The 20,047-nt window shown below is 41.5% G+C and overlaps 1 protein-coding gene across 1 annotated transcript in view; it reads left to right on the plus strand.

Annotated features, from left to right (window-relative positions):
* The first annotated feature begins 11,526 nt into the window (after nucleotides 1-11,526).
* ELOVL2 (ELOVL fatty acid elongase 2) overlaps nucleotides 11,527-20,047 on the plus strand; it is a 66,942-nt gene continuing 58,421 nt past the window's right edge. Inside the window, exon 1 of the mRNA XM_023253687.2 lies at nucleotides 11,527-11,804. Coding sequence (XP_023109455.2) covers nucleotides 11,802-11,804 — 3 coding nt within the window. The 5' untranslated portion in view covers nucleotides 11,527-11,801. The remainder of the gene's footprint in view (nucleotides 11,805-20,047) is intronic.

Here is a 20,047-nt window from a genome sequence, read left to right on the forward strand (position 1 = left end):
AAACAAGCAATGCAGTAAAAAATGGGCAAAAGATTTGAAGAGATTCTTTACTAAAGAAGGCATGAATGTGGCAAATACACCATAAAATGGCTCAGGAAACACATTGAATGGATGGATGAAGGAATGAATGAATGAATGAGGCTTGGCTTTCCTGAATGCATTTGCTGATTAACTCCTTAAAATTCACGTTGATGATTATTATGGTAACTAGATTAAGTGAAGATTATTCTAGTACAACATACACACTAAAGCCAGAGAAAAGTATGTTGTAAGTATCTTTATCTCTGGACCCTTCTAGCAGAAAAAATAGTTTTTTAAAAGTCAATTACTTTGGGGGGCTCCTGGGTGACTCAGTCAGGTAAGCCTCGGACTCTTGGTTTTGGCTCAGGTCGTGATCTCACAGTTCATTAGTTCAAACCCTGCGTCAGGCTCTGTGCTGACAGTACGGAGCCTGCCTGCAATTCTCTCTCCCCCGTCCCTCTGTCCCTCCCCAACGCACTCTCTCTGTCTCTATCTCTCAAAATAAATAAACTTGAAAAGTTAGCTACTTTGGGGTGCCTGGGTAGCTCAGTCGGTTGAGTATCCGACTCTTGATTTCAGCTCAGTTCATAATCCCAAAGTCACAGGATCGAGCCCTGGGTCAGGCTCCACACTCAGGGTGGAGCCTGCTAGCAATTATCCCTCTCTCTGTCCCTCTGTCCCTCTCCCCTGCTCACAATCAATCCCCTGCCCTAAATCAATCAATCAAAAAAAGTCAGCTACTTTAAGATAAACACAATAAAGTATTTCATAGGGCCGTTTCCTGTGGCATTTCTTGATACAAAATGATGCTATCATACCAACTTCATTTGATTCAAACAATTTAGCGGGGCCAATTTGATTTGGTCCATGTCTTCAGCTTTCTAAAGATCTGGCTTAATACAGGAATGGATAGAGACTATTTGAATAAGACTACAAAAATGATGAATTTCCATTAAAAAAATCTCTCAATTAGGCTTTTGATTGGTATCAGTGGGTCAAGATAATGCTACTAGACAGAGTGTAGATGGACGTCCATTAATGACCCTTACAACGTGTCCCAGAAGACACATAGTAAGCGTTTCTGTCTTCTTTCAAAGCTAACAGTTTATTTCTTCGGCTCTCCTCATTTAAGCTAAGAATTAAAAGTTGCTATTACCTTCTTTTCATGAAGACTTTCTTAGATGTCCTTTAGAGGTCTCTGAGACTATGTACATCTCCCTTGGTCTCTACTATTTCATATTTTAAATATTGATTTCCAACCTATGTTCTGGCAGAATCAAGGATCTTGAGTCATCTCATTAAAACGTGTTTTTTTTTTCTACTTGTTTTTTTCTTTTTACTGAACTAAAGGCTATTGACCTGTTAACTCAGCCTGTTCCAAAGGATATCAGTTTGTTTGAAACTATTTGTTTAAGGAATTCAAAAGGTGGTCAGGCCTTTGTGTTTATTCTTATGCTCTGAGTAGTCTTATGAAAGGGCGTGCTTCTGTTCTGGGAGGTAGTCTGGTTACTGAATACAGCTTAGTCTGGATGATGAAATTATGTATAGTCGTTGGCAGAAGTTCATTTTACAAGTTCAGTACCTGCTAGATAGTTTGGAGGTGAGCGTGAGGGTTGGTGGGGAGCAGAATGAGTCCTCCATATGGTAAAAGAGGCCATCCTCCACATATAGGGTCCTTAATGACTACTATGTATCAAAGTTAAGAATGTAGTGACTTTGGTTTATTAGAAATGATATAAATCGATGCACCAGGAATTTTAGCTATTGGTGTATTGCCTTTTAAAGCTGTAGACCTTCACACAAAAAGCAGGTGAGCGCAAGTTCTATTGGACACATAGCCATGCTTCATTCAGTTGCACTATGGGAAGGACGATCAGCACAGGCACACATGAATTGAAGGATGTGTATTTTTAAGAACAAAAAATAGAAATGCAAAAGAGCTAAATTTTATCTACTTCATTGGTAAAATTTCTGGGCCACACACTTGCTGGCTAGACTTATGCTGTCACATATGTAAGTTTTCCTAGTTCAGTGAATTGCAGCTAATATTAGAACTCAACAGATCCCATGGGCACTGGCTCAGGCGGGGTTTCTTCGCTGCTAGTGCGATGTTAAGGTCCTCCATCAGAAATGGGGAGATAATGCTAGAACGTGCAAAACCCTGACTCCTAACGCAGCCATCATGCTTAATATAGGATAGCTAGAAATATGTCTTCCATTGTTTTGGTAAACACTTCAGCCCTGGCCTGGTGCAGGCCTCAACAAAGTAATGTCACATTTTTTTCATGATATTGCTTATATAAATGATATTGTATGCTCAGAAACTGCATTTCTATTAGCCAATAATAAAACTATATTTTTCAAAGGCCTTTGAATCTAATGAGATTCTTATTAGGATGTCACAGAAACCCTAGGCGGCATATAGTCATGAAAAAAGGGGGTAAGGGAAGTGTATATTAAATATTAATTGAATGTTTGCTATGTGACAGAAGCTAAAAAGACCATTGAAATTAGCATTTTAAGGCAAATTCTGATATAAGCTGAAGTATTTGTAGAACAAAAGTAATTGCTAATTATCTTTAACAGAACTAGTTAGAGTGGGGACCAATTAGAATCAAGATTATTGCCTTATATACTTTTTATCCAACTAATTTAATGGTAGAACCAAATACTATTTTAAAAATTCTCCCGTGACTCATTCTCTTGAATTCTGACCTCTTCCCTTGGAAAGGATCAATCCCGTTAAAGTCTCCTGTTAATTTTTTTCCTTTCCAGAGCTTATATAAATAAAGAAATCCTTGAAAGCCACTCTAGTTAAGATAGAACATGGTATATATTTAAAAAAGCAAGTTGGGCAACAATAGTTAAGGTGGCCTTGTTGACACTGGCTAACATGAGTATTTCCAAATGCTATGCATTCTTAACTTATCTCCATGTCTAAATTTTGAACTCTCTCTGAATTTTTACATTGCTAGGGAACCAGCTCTTCACTGTATAATTTTATTTTTTAAATTTGTTTTATTTTTTGACTTTTCCTTACTTTATTATTTTATTTTATATTAAATATAATTTATTGTCAAATTGGTTTCCATACAGCACCCAGTGCTCATGCCAACAGGTGCCCTCCTCAATGCCTATCACCCATATTTCCCTCTTCCCCACCACCCCCCATCAACCCTCAGTTTGTTCTCAGTATTTAAGAGTCTCTTATAGTTTGCCTCCCTCCCTCTCTGTAACTTTCTTGTTCTCCCTTCCCCTCCCCCAGTCTTCTGTTAAGTTTCTCAGGATCCACATATGAGTGAAAACATATGGTATCTATCTTTCTCTGCCTGACTTATTTCACTTAGCATAATACCCTCCAGTTCCATCAACATTGCTACAAATGTCCAGATTTCACTCTTTCTCATTGCCAAGTAGTATTCCATTGTGTACATAAACCACATCTTCTTTAGTCATTTGTCAGTTGATGGGCATTTAGGTGCTTTCCATAATTTGGCTATGGCTGAAAGTGCTGCTAGAAACATTGGGGTTTATTTCGTCTTTCCCATGCAAATGCAACCATAGGTAATCAAAGAGCATATATGGGCAAACTTCTGGAAGTATTCTAGCTAATAAACGAAGAAGGAATGACAGAACTAGATTATCACAATTTCGCAAACCCTAATGAATGACTGGATGTAAACACTTGGCATCAACCACGGGTGCCAAAGCATCACAAAAGGAGCCACGATTGGATATCATGCGCCTCCTGATGGAAACACATGCTATTATCTCTGAAGCAGTCTTGCCAAAAATTTCTAACTTGAGTCTGAACAAGCCTCCAGAGCTGGCTACGGTTATCATTTTACAAAAACACAGAGGTCAGAAGCACATGCTAAACTGTACCCTGGGGATGCTGTCAAAAAAAAAAAAAATCCACACTGTGGGAAATTCTACTGTACAAACAAATTGCCAGAAAATGAAAAGAGATGGAGGGGGAGAGTGGAGATTAAAGAGACTTAAAGGTACATCAACCAATTGCAATGTGAAGACAAATTTGGGAAATTTGCACATTCAGTGTCTGTAATTAATGCTACTAAGAAATTATGGTTAATGTTTAACATATCACGATGGGTTTGTGATTGTGCGTGGTTTTTAAAAGATTTCTTGTCTCCAGTGATACATACTGAAATATTTACAGACAGGGGCACCTGGGGGTCTCAGTCGGTCAAGCGTCCAACTCTTGATTTCCTCTCAGGTCTTGATTTCATGGTTTGTGAGATTGTGTCCCTGGTCAGGCTTTGCACTGACAGCATGGAGCCTGCATGGGATTTTCTCTCTCTCTCTTTCTGCCCCTCCCCCCTTCTCTCTCAAAAATAAATAAACTTAAAAAAAAAGCAATATTTACAGACAAATGATTATATCTGGGATTTGCTTGAAAATAATAGAAAAAAAAACCCAAAATTATAGAACGGGGAGAAATATAGGGGCATAGATGAAACAAGACTGGCCATGCATAAATGATTTTTAAAGATGAGTGAGGGATGCATCGACATTCATTATTATTCTGTCTCCTTTTGTAGATGTTCAAAATTTTTCATAATTAAAAAAAATCAAATCGCCATAAAGTTTACACTTCATCTCCTCTTCTGAACCATAGAAAGTGAGTTTCTCTGCCAAATTTATCAGGATTCTCAAAGATAGGGTTATTCAACACAGCATGGTGTCAGAGAAAGAATCCAACAGGCTTCAGACTGCATCCTGGCTTCCCCACTTCCCGACTGCCTATGTGACCTCGGTACACTAATTCCGTTCTTTAGACCCCAGTTTCCTCATCTACTGTTGTCAGTCATTTGGCATGGTTCATATTAGATACCCGATAGTTACCTGCAAATACCACACTTGAGCTAAAAGAATGATGAGGTCATAAGCTGAGGCTGCCTGCGATAGCTTCCGGATGAATCTTAGGATCCCTTTGGTCTGTTTCCCAGATGTTGAAGAAGTTGCTTGGGTTGCAGTGATGCACGTGGTTGACATCTGGGCCAGGTAAGAGGCTCTTCAAGCATCTGCACCTCATTTAGATTCTTCATTTCTATCCCGTCTAGAAGACCCATTCACCAATACACTGGTCAAATAAAATGTTCACTATTTGGGAATTACTATCCTGTATCCTCACTGAATACCAACTAGAACAGATATAACAATGCACTAGCTAATTTCTAATAAAACTCTACTCTAGCTATTTTTTATTCCCCTGTCATCTCAAACCATTCAACTTCTGCTTTCATTTAGGCGGAATCAATATTTTTGGGTAGAGTTTTTTGTTGGCGTATATGGTTTTAGTATTGAAAATCTTTTTTTTCAGGAAGAGAAGAGAAAGAATGTGCAGGGCAAATCAGTCTAAGATAAAGCAAAGTCAGGGGAGGAGTCTAACGGGTTTTATCTGTTCGTGCAAATTTCACCATTATGACATTCACATTGTTAACATCTCAATCATTTACAATAATGTAAAAATGATTTCTTATAGATCAGCTATCTTTTAAGCTTATTTATTTATCTTGAGAGAGAGAGAGAGAGCACAAAAACAGGGGAGAGAGGCAGAGAGAGAAAGAGAGGGAATCTCAAGCAAGTTCCACACTCAGCACAGAGCCAACTTGGGGCCTGATGCCATAGTTGGGACCGTGAGCCAAAGTCAAGAGTTGGACACTCAACCGACTGAGCCACCCAGGTTGAGCCCCTGAATGGTTGGGTTTTAATCAGCAATTACTCTCTTTCCTCAATTGATTTCTAGGCTTCATGTTAAGTATGGGGTAGGTTTGCAACAAAAAGAGGCTGGGGGACTACTGTCTGGGGTTAATCATGGAAGGTACACCCGAGGTAGAAACAGCCACTCTATGATGTGTGTTGGAAAGGCTATTGCCTTGGGACAACTCCCCTTCCTTGTGAAATAGGCACTCTCACCTTATGCCTGTGCTACTTGACATTCACAAAAGAGCTTTTTAAAAGAATATTCAAAGGAAATAAATGCAGTTTAACAGAACCAGCAAATTTTAAAGACAATGGTAAAGACAAAATGTGAATGAATGCCTCAAGTAAATAAGATCAATTAAAGGAGCATAACAAAAAGACAAAAGATAGAAGTTAAGTGGCTGTAATGGCTCCACTATGGTTTCCTGAACTGGGATGTCTGCAGCTGACCAGAAGACATCATCTGAGAATGTCCTTCCAGGACCAGGTTCCCCAGGGCTGAGATCCTCAATGGTAGGGCCGCAGGGCAGAGGTTAATGGCCACGGTGTCAAGAAATATATGGATCTCCACCTACAAGAGTGGGTGAAGGTGATGATGGGCTTGCATCCAACTCTAACACCTGAGTCACACTTCTGGACATTCTGGCCACCTTCCTGTTCCTCAGACAAGCCCAGTTTTTCTCTCAGGGTATTTTCATTTGCCGTTTTCTCCACCTAGAGGGACTTCCTCTAGATTTACTTGTGGCTCCATAGCTGGCTTGTTCTGCCATTGAGATACTATCTGCTTAGAGAGGACTTTCCTAGCCATCTTATCTCAAGCATCCCTCCCACCAAGTCAACTCTCTACCATAGTATCATTTCTTTATGACATTTTTCTAAAATTATTTTGTTTATTGTATTATTCCTATAAAATACAGGCTTCATAAGAGAAAAGGATCTACCTATATTGTTCAAGGTCTTATTTATTGTATCTTGCTCCTACAGGGATTGCCACGTTTTTGTAAAGAGCCACGTAGATATGTGAGGATTTTCAGCTTTCAGGGTCGCTTGGGTGTCTCAGTTGGGTTTGAGCATCTGTCTCTGGCTCAGGTCATGATCTCACCATTTGTGAGTTTGAGCCCACATCGGGCTCTGTGCTGACAGCTCAGAGCCTGGAGCCTGCTTCGGATTCTGTGTCTCCCTCGCTCTCTGCCCCTCCCCCGCTCATATTCTGTCTCTGTCTCAAAAATAAACATTAAAAATACAAAAACCAAAACACCGTTCCCAACTTCCTCCTTCTTCTCCATAAAAGTAACATTCCTCTCCTGTGATGGACTTACCTGTGATTTGGCTGTAGCTTGCGTGTCTGAAATTGCAATTCTCTGCCCTTCCCGAATAAGTCCTTTTTTTTGCTGGTAAAATAACTGTTTTGTTTTTAAGGTTAACACAGGCCATGCAGTTTCTGTCACGATCACTCAACTCTGCCATTTTAGTGCAAAAGTCACCATAGACAATATGTAAATGTATGGGGAAGGCTGTGTTCTAATAAAACTTTATTTACAAACAGAGGCAGTTGGTCAAATTTGGCCCGTGGCTATAGTGTGCCGATCCCCGCTCTAGAACATTGTACTGAAGCATGGTACTCAGTCAATATGTCTAACTAAATCAACATAAAACGCTTCTTACCAGGATTGATCCGACGTAACAAATACAAAAACCCTGGAGAAAGGCGTTACATTAAGTTAAAGGCACATTATAAGTGAGTATTTTTCTTAGGATAAAATACAGTGGTGCTAAGTGTCAAAGGAGGAATGCTTCAGATGAAACCACACAAAAATATTAGACTCATGGAAAACAAAGCTTTTCCCACTTCATAATTTTGATGAGAACTAGAAGGCTAGAGCTGGAGCGGCAGTAGTTACAATGAGGACATTGAACCAGGGGGCAGATCAGGCTTTGGGACTATGACCTATTACTTGTTGGTCTTCTCTAACTTCTCTGAGATAGACTTTCTTCACCTGCAAAATACATGTATATATATACACACACATACATATATATACGCATATATATGTATATATGTATACATACACACACACACACACATATATATATGGAGTCTGATCCCTATTCCTAGGTTTAAGATTCTTAGATTATGCTAATGATCATTTCCTATAGCACTGTGTTCATGTCAGTGCCTAACGCATAATTAGGCTCCAGTTCTGTTATTGCTGTGCCTTAGCTGATGCACACGCTCCATGTAGGCATGCCCTACAGCTAAAGAAACATAAGTGTATTCCAGTTTTTGTGTAATCTATATAAGAGAGCAAAAATAAAAGGAAGAAAATCCTATAAAAGAATGTTGATGGCATATTAAAATATTTTTATTGATAGATAAATGAGGGGACTCTCTTGTTTCCTCTGATTAGAATGTTAAGGTACCCTCCCAGTTTTGTGTTTATAGAGGTAGAACCACTTCCTTTTCTATTTAATGAGATATGGGTGGGAAAAAAAATACCCTCTTGCATATGACGATGTCTCCTTTGTTTTAGTGACAAGGAAAGCCATAAAATAGTATTTTAAGAAATACATACGATATAGGGAACTTTTTAAAAATGTTTATTTATTTATTTAGAGCGTGAGTAGGGGAGGGGCAGGGAGAGAGTGAGAGAGAATCCCAAGCAGGCTCCCTGCTCAGCGCAAAACCTGTCGCAGGGCTCAAACCCATGAATGGTGAGATCATCACCTGAGCCAGAATCAAGAGTTGGATGCTTAACCAGCTGAGCGACCCAGGTGCCCCAGACGTAGGTAACTTTTTAGATCTCCTTCTGGTTCTAGCTACGTTTTTAGACAACAAATGTAAAATAACAGTTACCTGGCTAAATGGTAACGGGAAACAGCAGATAAAGTGTTAGAGTTCCTTCTGTGTTAACCTGGCGTGCTTTGCAAGGTACAGACGACATCCATGGCACAATTCCTGCCAGCAAATAGCAGAGAGCTTAGACACTGGCTATCACACGTCTTTTTCCCTTAAAGCTGTTAAAAAAAAACAGACTAAAGCTTTCCCGGAGCACCTGATGGACTTGTGTTCTCAAAATGTGGTCCATGGGTCACCTGCCTGCATCAGTATCATTTGTCATGCTTTTTAAAATTTGTATTCCTGGTCTTCACCGGAGACCCCGCATGGTTCCCAGGTCTCTGAAATTGATTAAAGCCTCAGGTGCAATTTACACACAATAATGTCTGAGAATCACTAGGTTAACAATTTCCATTCCAGACACCTGGGTGGCCCAGATGATTAAGTGTCTGACTCTTGATTTCAGCTCAGGTCACGATCTCACAGTCTGGGGGATCGAGCCCCGCATCAGGGTCTGCACTGTCGGCGAAGAGCCTGCTTGGGATTCTCTCTTTCCCTCTCTCTCTCTGCTTCTCTCTTTCTCTTTCAAAAATAAATAAATAAGCTTAAAAAAAAGAATTCCCATTCTACCACATCAGATTCATGATACAGTGAAATACAGATCTGGTATTTTTACAGTTCAATACCCAAAGAATGTAGAAGCTATTTTTATGGCTTTAAAAATATAAAATAATACATGTAAAAAAAAAAGCCTGAGAAATAAAAAATACCAAAAACACTATCCCATACTACTGTTATCGGGGGCAGGAGGGAACTCTGAGTATTTGGTGAATACTTCAGTGAATTTCCTTCTAGTCCCCGGATATCATAATATGGATCATCACAAGATTCTGAAAACTAATGTTAGGGGCTGTGTTTGTTTGTTCATTATTGTATCCCCAGCTCATACCACAAAGCCTGGCATAAAAGGTACTCAAATATTTATTGAATGGGCTTATTTCTGGGCTTCCTATTCTGTTCCACTGATTATGTGTCTATTTTCTTTAAGTTATTTTCTTTTGAGAGAGAGAGAGAGGGAGAGAGAGAATCCCAAGCAGGCTTTGTACTATCAGTGCAAAGCCTGATGCAGGGGCCTGATGCAGGGCTCGATCTCACCAGCTGCAAGATCATGACCTGAGCCTAAATCAAGAGTTGGACACTTAACCAAGTCACCCAGGGGCCCTTGTGTTTATTTTTGTGCAAGTACCATACCGTTTTGGTTACTACACCTCTGTTGTATATCTTGGAATTTGGGATTGTAATACCTCACGCTTTGTTCGTCTTTAAGATTGCTTTGGCTATTTGGGGGCTTTTGTGGTTCCACACAAATTTTAGCATTGTTTCTTTTAGTTCTGTGAAAAATGCTCTTAATAGCTTGGTGAGAATTGCATTCAATCTGTAGATTGCTTTGGATAATACAGACATTTTCACAATATTAATTCTTCCAATCCAGGAGCACGGATATCTTTCCATTGGCTTCTGTTGTTTTCAATTTCTTTCATCAGTTTTGTGGTTTTCAGGGTACAAGTCTTTTACCTTTCCAGGGCACAATATTCCTAAGCATTTTATTCTTTTTGGTGCAATTGTAAATGCAATTGTGTTGAATGAGTTAAGAGAATGAATGAATCAAACCGGCATCAAATTGTACATTTGGGTTCAGCCCTACAGACATTTTTTTATAAAAACATTCCAGCATTAAAAGGAATATCACTTTCTGATTTTCACAGGTGTCAGATCAATAACAAAATCAATAATTAATACTTTTGCACCAGGCATTTTTCCGGTGCCTTTTCATATTAATTCAATCCCAACAACAATATATAATGTGCCATTTTTATCCTCCATTTTATAGATCAAGAAACTGAAGCACAGAGATGTTAGGCAACTAAACCAGTATCACTCAGTATGAGGCAGGGCTGACTCCTGAGCCCACCAATGGTGAGATTTTAGAAGCCTTGGTTAATAAATACCTATCTGTTCATGGTCTAAAGTTACCCACCTCTTATAAGCACGTATGTACCTGATGTTTAACACTCCAACTACAGGAAACTAAATACTAGGTGATTATACGACAAGAGTTAGCTCTGACATCTTTGGTTATTCACTTTGCTGCTTTACCAAATTGCAAATACATCTGCAACACTTCAGGTATGGATGCTAGGCGTATTTGCAGGTACCTCTGTGCACATGCAGATACGGTGTTCCTGTCAACAAACACATTCACCTTTGCTTGCATTTCAGTTTACAGCATCGGCCACATGAAAAAAAAGCAAGCACACATTCTTAACGCTAATCACAAGTCTACCTTTCTCAGCATCGTTCACTCGGGCAACAAAAACTTTAAAAAATTAGAAGCTCAGGATCTAAGATGCCATACTTTCTATTCACAATTAAGGGTTAAACTAACCATCGGTGGCATTAGCTGAGAAGACCTTGGAATAAGACCCTCTGGAGACAGCATTGTGGGGGATAAGGAGGCTCCGGCTCAGACTGATCCACTCAGGACCTCATGCCAAACAGAACCCGACCGATAGACCTGGATCTAAAACACCCACATCCCGCAAACCTGCACGGGCTCGGGCCATTCTCCTTTAACGCGTGCCTGAAACCGCGGAGTCCAACTAAGAGGACCAGGAGCGCCCTGGCCCTCTACAGCCCCCCTGGTCCCCGCAGCCGCCGCAGCCGCCGGGGGGGGCGGGGGGGGCAGCGGCCAGAGGCAGGCGGCGGGTCCGCGCCGAGTCTCTGCGAACGTTGGGCCATCCCACTAGGCGGGCGCCGGCTGGGCCTGCAAATCGCCGCCCGCCCGGCAGGGGGCGCCGCGGCGGCGAGGGCGGAGCCGGGCGCCCGGGAGGGGGCGCGCGAGGCCGCCCGGGTCTCCGTCTCGCTTGCCCCCGCCCCGCTCCCGCCGCCCTCCTCGCGCCTCGGCGCGCGAGGCCCCGGCGAGGGGAGGGGCGGGGAGCGGCGGGCGCCCGAAACGGCCCTGGAGCTCGGAGCGCCGCGCGGGAGCAGCGCGAGCCCGAGGGGGCGGGGAGGCGGGCGGGCGTGCGCGCGCCGGGCGTGGGTGTGGGCGTGGGTAAGTAGAGCGGGCGCGGCGGCAGCGCGGGGCAGAGGGACGCCGGCTACCCTGGACAGCGCATCGCCGCCCGCCGGGGTCGCCGCGCCGCAGCCGCCGCGGATCATGGTGAGTGGGCGCCGCGCGCCGCCGGCGCCCTTCTCCTTTCTCTCCTCGACCAACGCACTGGGCGGGAAGGGGCCGGGCGGGCGGCGGCGCGGGAGCTGCGGGTTCGACCGCTGGAACCCGTCGCGCCGGGCGGGCCTGGGGAGGGGGCGGTGAACGTTTGGGTTGGGGGCGCGCGGGCCGGGTCGAGGCCGCGGTCTCGGGATCTTTGTCCGGGGCCGCGGTCCCGCCCCTGCACCTCGAGGTGCCCGCTCGCGTCCAGCCCCCTGTTGCAAGCACGCGGCCGGCCGGGCGCCGGGGATGCCCGACGAAACCGCCCCCCGCTCCCGCGGCGGCCATTCCCGCTCGTCCCCCGGACCCTGCTTTCCCCCGGCCTTCGACCCCTGGAATGGGGGACGGCCTTTCCCTCGCGCGGTGCCGACCCTGCCTCGGGAAATTCTGGGGTTTTGTCTCTAACGGTTGAATCCGTGCCTCCTCTCCTCCCTGCACAGTGCCTGCAATCCCGGGGGTGTGTCTGCGTGCTTGCCCCGGCCTCCCCGGGGTTGCATCGCGGAGTCGGGGAGGTTTCCTTTTGTAAACGGGGATGGGCGGGGGTGGGGTGGCGGGGGGTCCTGGTGTGTCCTTTCCGACAACTACTCTCGTTCCCTGTTTCCCAGGCCAGTACTTGACTCTGAATTCTTAACGCTTTCTGCTGGCCATTAAGCTCTGTTCCTGGACAGAGAGGGGTGCGTGTGTCCGTGTGTGTCCCCGTGCCTCTGTGTCCCGTGAACTGCCTGAGAGTTTTGGCAGAAGAACCTGTTTCTGGGACTACAAAAAGAGAAAGTGATGTGGTTTCCATATGGTTTCTTCTCCACTACCGGGCATGTTAAAATATGCTAATCTCCTTTCTTTTCCCCACTTCAGCTGACACTGATCAGTCCTAGATTTTGCTCTCTCTATCCTCTCAGGCGCATACCATCTACTATTTATTATACGTGAAGCCTTCTCTGGCCACTCTGTCTAAAATTTCGGTCTTTCCTACCCCAGCCATCACAGTTCATATTACCCTTTTTGCTTCATTTTTTTTTTTCTTTTCGTCATGTATTATTTAACACACTCTTTTGTTTACCTTGTTTACTGAACGTGTTCCCCACTAGAATGTGTCAGCGCAGAGATTTTTGTCCTTTTGTTCACTGCTGTATTTCTAGTACCTAAACGGTGCCTGGCCCATAGTGTGTGATCGGTACATCGAAGAGGAAATTAACCCAATAAAACAGTATGCTAATGATGATGTACAAAAGGGAAGCGGCAAGGCAGTTACAAGGATTATCCAGTTGACGCTTGTAATGATGAGAATCTCAAGGGAAGTTTGAGAGGAGGGATACTCTTGGAAAGGAGGGACTCAGCGTGGTGATCCTCAATGATGAAAATATAGCTGGCCGTCTCAATACCTGGGTCTATCACTTCATGCACCTTTGCACGGGGAAGGACAAAGCATTTTTAGTGCTAGCAGGCTCTCTCCTTGGGGGCCTGAGCCTTTGTTACAAATTATTATGAATTGTAATGAGTAAGGACACAAGTCCAAGGATATCGCCTTAATTGGATGGAAGAGTCATGGGAATTAATCTAAAAGAACCGAAATAAAGGGCTAGCTGTTACAAACACTACCCTATACTACTGTGATACTACCTTTATAGGAAAGTGTTTTTCAGAAACTTTGGGTTTTCAGAGGAGATCTTTTTATATATATGTCCACGTACAAGTCCTCACACTTCAAAAAAAAAAAATGATGCTGTGAGTGGGAAGGTTTCGGGGGGGGGGGGTTAAATTCAAAAATAAACTAGTAAGTCCGTTCAGAAGGATACTGTTTTGGATCTAAGTCCAACATGAACAGCCTATCATGAGGTCTGCTAATTAATCTTATTCCAAAGCAAATATTTTTCCTTCAAATTCCTTTTGTTTTCACATTTCTATAATGTAAATGGATAGCAATCCTTTGTTTTAAGCCTGGATACATGTGTTTGTATAATCTGAGCCAAACTGCGTAGTAAAATTTACATGAGCAAGTTCCTGAAAATGATGTGATTATTATAGCCATCACTGTTCAAGTTTAGCGGTTCTATAATTGCTGTCTTGGCCAGATAGGTAGTAAAAAGTAAAGATGTAAAGGAAGGAATAAGTCTGTCTTTGAAATTAAATCCAACCACCAAACATACATGAAAGACCCCTCATTCTTTTGATCCCAATTTATATTTCTAGGAGATTTTATGCAATGATTCCAGTCAAAAAATCAAGCCGTTTTTTTTTTTCTTTCTATTCCTCAAAGGATGGCATTTTCAAGGCGTAGAAATTATCCTGTTGGGTAAGCTAAATTTTTGTTCCTTCAACAAACGGTTGAAATTTAATCCAGCTCCCTTAAAAAAATATTTTTTTAAAAATTGTATAACTCATCCCTTCAAAACATTGTAATCACCATTGGGGAGGGTCAGATACTCCACAGGGTGTTTAAAATATAAGTGGCTCCATATCCTATATTTAGTTATATTCAGAAAACAGGGCCCTTCTGTTGAGGGTCGTGCCCAGGATCATCTCCCTTGGACAATGTACCATCTAACCTGAAAGTTTTGGATTTTTAGGAGTAGATGTTGATAAGAGGCAAGAGTTTGCACCAGTAATCTCTTACTGCAGCTAAACAGGGTGAAAACATGCCAACATGAGTAGCTCGGCAAAATTCTGAAGTTAAAAATTTTTACACATTTGTATTTTTCCTTTATCGAATTGGGACATCACTGGTATGTCGCTTACTCCTGACAATGGACTATTCTAATAAATTGTTACTTTCAACATGACCATTTAAAATCTAACAATTTAAGAGTTGCAAAGTATAAATTGTTCTGGAATTCGTGTGGCAATTTAGACCTTGAGATCTGGGGTCAGTCAAGGATTTGAACTCCCAACACCAAGATTTCACTGTGTGACCTTAGGCAGATTCGCTTCTTTAGAACTTAGTGTTTTTTTCTTTTGTTTTTGTTTTTTTGTAAAAAAAAAAAAAAAAAAAAAAAAAGAATGATATCATTTCATAAGGTTGTTGGGAGGAACAAATGAGATAACGCATTAAATGTGGCTAGTGTAGTTCTTCGAGTGTTCAGAAAATATTATCTTTTATAATGATATGCGTTCTTTCTCCCCTGACTGTTTCTGGTTGAAAGACCTCAGAATAATGTCTGTGATTCACCTCAGGGTTCTTGTCCCTTTACGTGATTCTGAAACGTATCTAGTATTGCTCTATATCAGCACTGTCCAGTAGAAATATGCAAGCTGCATATGCAATTTTAAATTTTCTCATAGTCACACTAAAAAGTAAAACTGTGAAATTAATTTTAGTAATATATTTTATTTATGGGGTGCCTGGATGTCTCAGTTGGTTAAGTGTCTTACTTCAGCTCAAGTCATAATCTCACGGTTCATGAGTTTGAGCCCTGCATCAGAGACTCTGCTGTCAGCACAGAGCCTGCTTTGGACCCTCTGTCTCTCTCTCTCTCTCTCTCTCTCTCTCTCTCTCTCTCTCTCTCTGCCCCTTCCCCACTGGTTCTCTCTCTCTCAGAATAAATGAGTAAACTTAAAATATATATATTTGTTAACCTAATTCATGCAAATATTATTTCAACAGGTAATCATGTAAAAAAAAATTGGATACTTTACATTATTTTTTTTTTTTTTCCCACATGGAATCTTCAAAATCTGGTTGTGTGTTTTATGCCGACAGCACGTTCAGTTCAGGCTAGCCACAATTTCAAGTGCTGGTTTGCCGCATGTGGTTAGAAGCTACTGTGCAGACAAAACAGCCCCAAATGATACTCATCTTCCAAATTTCCCTCTTAACCTGCCGGACCCTCCCCGCTCCTGAGAATCGCACTGCCACCTTAAACCTCGTGTTACTAAAAGTCAGCTACTCGCCTTTCACCCTGTCCTCTCTGTTCCCTTCGGCTGTTAGTAATTCCACCAGCTCTCAAGTCTACTGTGTCTGAAATCTGATTCTCACTCTCCTTCTTCTATTGTTTCGTGTAGAATCTCACATTTTTACTTGAAAATATCTTTATGTCTCCTCTCTTCTCCAACCCCGTATCCACTAGTCTTGCCTTTTTTTTTTTTTTTTTTTTTTTTTAAACAGGTTTCCTCCTTTGTGGTCCCTTAGTTTTTAACCTTTTTCCTTGAGGTCCATTATTTCAAGGCCAGAGGCCTCATTTTCAGTTAGTAGCTTAAAGGTAGGGGGGGCTCTAGGGACTCCCGGGTGGCTCAGTCGGTTAAGCGTCCGACTTTGGCTCAGGTCATGATCTTGCGGTCCGTGGGTTCGAGCCCTGTGTCGGGCTCTGTGCTGACAGCTTGGAGCCTGCTTCAGATTCTATGTCTCCGTCTCTCTCTGCCCCTCCCCCACTTATGCTCTGTCTCTCCCCATCTCTCAAAAATGAATAAACATTAAAATAAAATAAAAGGTGGGGGGCTCTAGCCCTAATATATTTCCAAGGCTTCCCTCTTGCCTTCCTGTGCTGTGCTCCCATTCCTTGTGCCTCCTTCCTGCCTCTGGAGAGAGGTAAGTTCTCTACTGCCCAGAACCGCCCAGGCGCTGGGCTTCACATTCTTCCATTCTCTCATGGCTCTTCTGTGCATTAAGTTACACTTTCTAGTTTATACCTTATTCCTGGGTTTCGCACCATTATCAAATATCCAAAGATACATAATTCCTTTACCTGAAAATCTGTTATTGAAATGACCCACCTACAGAAAGATGCACAAAGGAAGGAGAAAAATCAACCATGGGAAGGGACAGTGAAATTATTCTTTGAGCTTTAGCTACCTTTCAAGAAATATCAGTGGACCCGATGAATGATAATAATAGCAACAACAACCGCAGCAGCGGTGACACCTTACATTTATTCGGGGCTTTGCAGGAAACAGAACACTTTCCTCGAGCCTGGTGAACAAAGGTACGAGACAGAAGAAGGGCACTGGACCGAGAGTCAAGAAACCTGGTTTCTTTCTAGTCCTGGCTTTGTTATTGACTACCTCTGTTCCCTTAATCGCACCACTCTGAGACACTGTTTACTCACCTGCAAAATGGGGTATTCTTTTTTTCACGAGATCGTTTTGGCAGAATCAGTGGAGCCTCTACACTGGCTCTTCCCGCTGGCTGGCTGGCTGGATCTTTCTGCCAGAGAGCTGTGTGGCTGTCTTCTGAATACCTTCTTCTTCTTCTTCTTTTTTTTTATATAATTTTTTTTTTTCTTAACTGTTGAGAGAAAACAGATCTTAGGATCAAAATAGTCTTGGGAAACAGTAGAGAAGTTTTCTCTCTCGCTGTGTGTGTTTTTTTTTTTTTTTTTGAAGTATAGCTGATATACAAGGCTATATTAATTTCAGGCGTATGACGTAGTGATTCAACAAACCTGTACGTTATGCTGTGCTCACCATAAGCATACCTACCATCTGTCATCATGCAACAGTAGCACACTCTCATTGACCATATATATTCAGCATGCTGTACCTTTCATCCCTGTGGCTTATTTATTCCATAATTGGAGGCCTATGTCTCCCACTCGCTTTTACCCATTTTGCCCATCCCCTATGCCCCATCCCTCTGGCTATCGCCAGTTCTCTGTATTTATGGGTCAGTTTCTGCTTTTCTTTGTTCATTTGCTTTGTGTCTTTTTTTTTTTTATTCCACATACACATGAAATCATGTGGTATTTGTATTTCTCTGTCATGCTTATTTCACTTAGCGTAACATTCTAGGTCCTACAGTGTTGTCACGAATGACAAAATCTCATTGGTTTTTTTTTTTTATGACTGAGTAATATTCTGTTGTGTATTTATACACATTATCTTCTTTATCTGCATATCTACTGCTGGACACTTGAGTTGCTCCCATATTTTGACTATTATAAATAATGTTGTAGTTAAAAAAAAAAAAGGCGCATATATCTTTTCGAATTAGTGTTTTCGTTTCCTTTGGGTATGTACCCAGTAGTGAAGTTGGTGGATCATATGGTAGTTCTATTTTTTATTGTTTGAGGAACCTCCGTACTGTTTTCCACAGTGGCTACACCAGCTTGCATTCCCAACAGCAGTGCAAGAGGGTTCCTCTTCCTCCACTTGCTTTCCAACACTTGTTATTTCTTGTCTCTTTGATCCTAGCCATGCTGGCAGGCGTAAGATGATAGCTCATTGTGGTCTCGATTTGATTAGTGATGTCGAGCATATTTTCATGTGTCCTGGCCAGCTGTCTGTCTTCTTTGGAAAAATTTCTTTTCAGGTAGGTCCTCTGCCCATTTTCTAATTGGATTCTTTGGGGGGGGAGGGCTGGTTCTTGGTGTTGAATTTTATGTTATTTATGTATCATTTGCAAATATCTTCTATTCAGCAGGTTGCCTTTGTGTTGTGTTGATAGTTTCCTTCACTGTGCAGAAGCTTTTTATTTATGTAGTGTTTTTTTGCCTTTGTTTCCCTTGCCTGAGGAGACAGATCTAGAGCAATATTACTAAGGCCGATGTCAAAGAAATTACTGCCTATATTTTCTTTTAGGAATTTGATGGTTTGGGGTCTCCCATTCAGGTCTCTAATCCATTTTGAGTTTCTTTTTGTGTATGGTGTGAGAAAGTGGTCCGGCCTCATTCTTTTGCATGTAGCTGTTCAGTTTTCCTAGCACCATTAATTGAAAAGATGGTCTTTCCCCACTGTATATTCTTGCCTCTTTTGTCATAGGCTAATTAACCAACATAAGCATGAATTCATTTCTGGGGTTTCTGCTCTGTTCCATTGGTCTGTGTCTACTTTTGTGCCAGTACCATACTCTTTTGATTCCTGTAGCTTTGTAGTATATTTTGAAATTGGATTGTGATACCTCCAGCTTTGTTCTTTCTCAAGATTGCTTTGGCTGTTGAAGGTCTTCTGTGGTTCCATAGCAACTTTAGGATTATTTGTTCTGAGATGTGTGAAAATGCTGTTGTATTTCATTTTCAATGTTGGTTGCATTGAATCTGTAGATTACTTTGGGTAGCATGGACATTTTCACAATATTATTCCTCCAGTCCATGAGAATGGTATATCTTTTCATTTGTTTGTGGTGTCTTCAATTTCTTTTATCAGTGTTTTATACTTTACAGAGCATAGGTCTTTCACTTCCTTGGTAAAGTTTATTCCTAAGTATTCTTTTTGGTGCAGTTACAAATGGAATTGTGTTCACAGTTTCTCTTTCTGCTTTGTTATTAGGATATAGAAATGCAACAGATTTCTGCATGTTAATTTTATGTCTTGCAATCTTACAGAATTCACTTATTCTAATTGTGCTGTGGTGAAGTCTTCAGGGTTATCTATAGATAGTATCCTGTCATCTACAACTGGTTTTCCTTCTTCCTTACCAATTTGGATACCATTTATTTTGGTTCGTTGTGTGATTGCTGTGGCTGTGACTTCCAGTATTATGTTGAAGAAAAGTGGTGAGAGTGGACATTCTTGTCTTAATCCTGATCTTAGAAGAAAAGCTTTCTGTTTTTCCACCAATGAGTATGATATTAGCTCTGGTTTGTCATATATGGCCTTTATGATGTTAAGGTATATTCCCTCTAAGCACACTTTGTCGAACATTTTTATCACAACTGGATGTTAAATTTTGTCACATGCTTTTTTGCATCTATCGACATGATCATATGATTATTATCCTTAGTTTTGTTAATGTGGTATATCCTGTTGAGTGATTTGCAGATGTTGACCATCCTTGCTCCCTGTAATAAATCCCACTTGATCATGGTGATCCTTTTAACGTGATGTTGGAATTGGTTTGCTAATATTTTATTGGGGATTTTTGCATCTATGTTCATTAGGTATATTGGCCTATAGTTTTCTTTCTTTCTTTTTTTCTTTTTTCTTTTCTTTTCTTTTTTTTTTTTTTTTTTTGGTAGTGTGTGGTTTTGGTATCACAGTAATGCTGACCTCATAGAACGTATTTGGAAGCTTCCTTCCTCTTCTGTTTTTGGAATAGTTTGAGAACTGATGATACCTCTTCTTTAAATGTATGGTAGAATTCACTTGTGAATCCCTCTGGTCCTAGACTTTTGTTTACTGGAAGTTTTTTGATTACTGATTGAATTTTGTTACTAGTAATTGGTCTGTTCAGATTTTCCATTTCTCCCTGACTCACTTTTGGAAGACTGTACATTTCTAAGAATTTACCCATTTCTTCTAGGTTGTCCAGTTTGTTGGCGTATAATTTT

This window comes from Felis catus, chromosome B2, assembly GCF_018350175.1.
Source record: "Felis catus isolate Fca126 chromosome B2, F.catus_Fca126_mat1.0, whole genome shotgun sequence".
Taxonomy (NCBI): Eukaryota; Metazoa; Chordata; class Mammalia; order Carnivora; family Felidae; genus Felis; species Felis catus.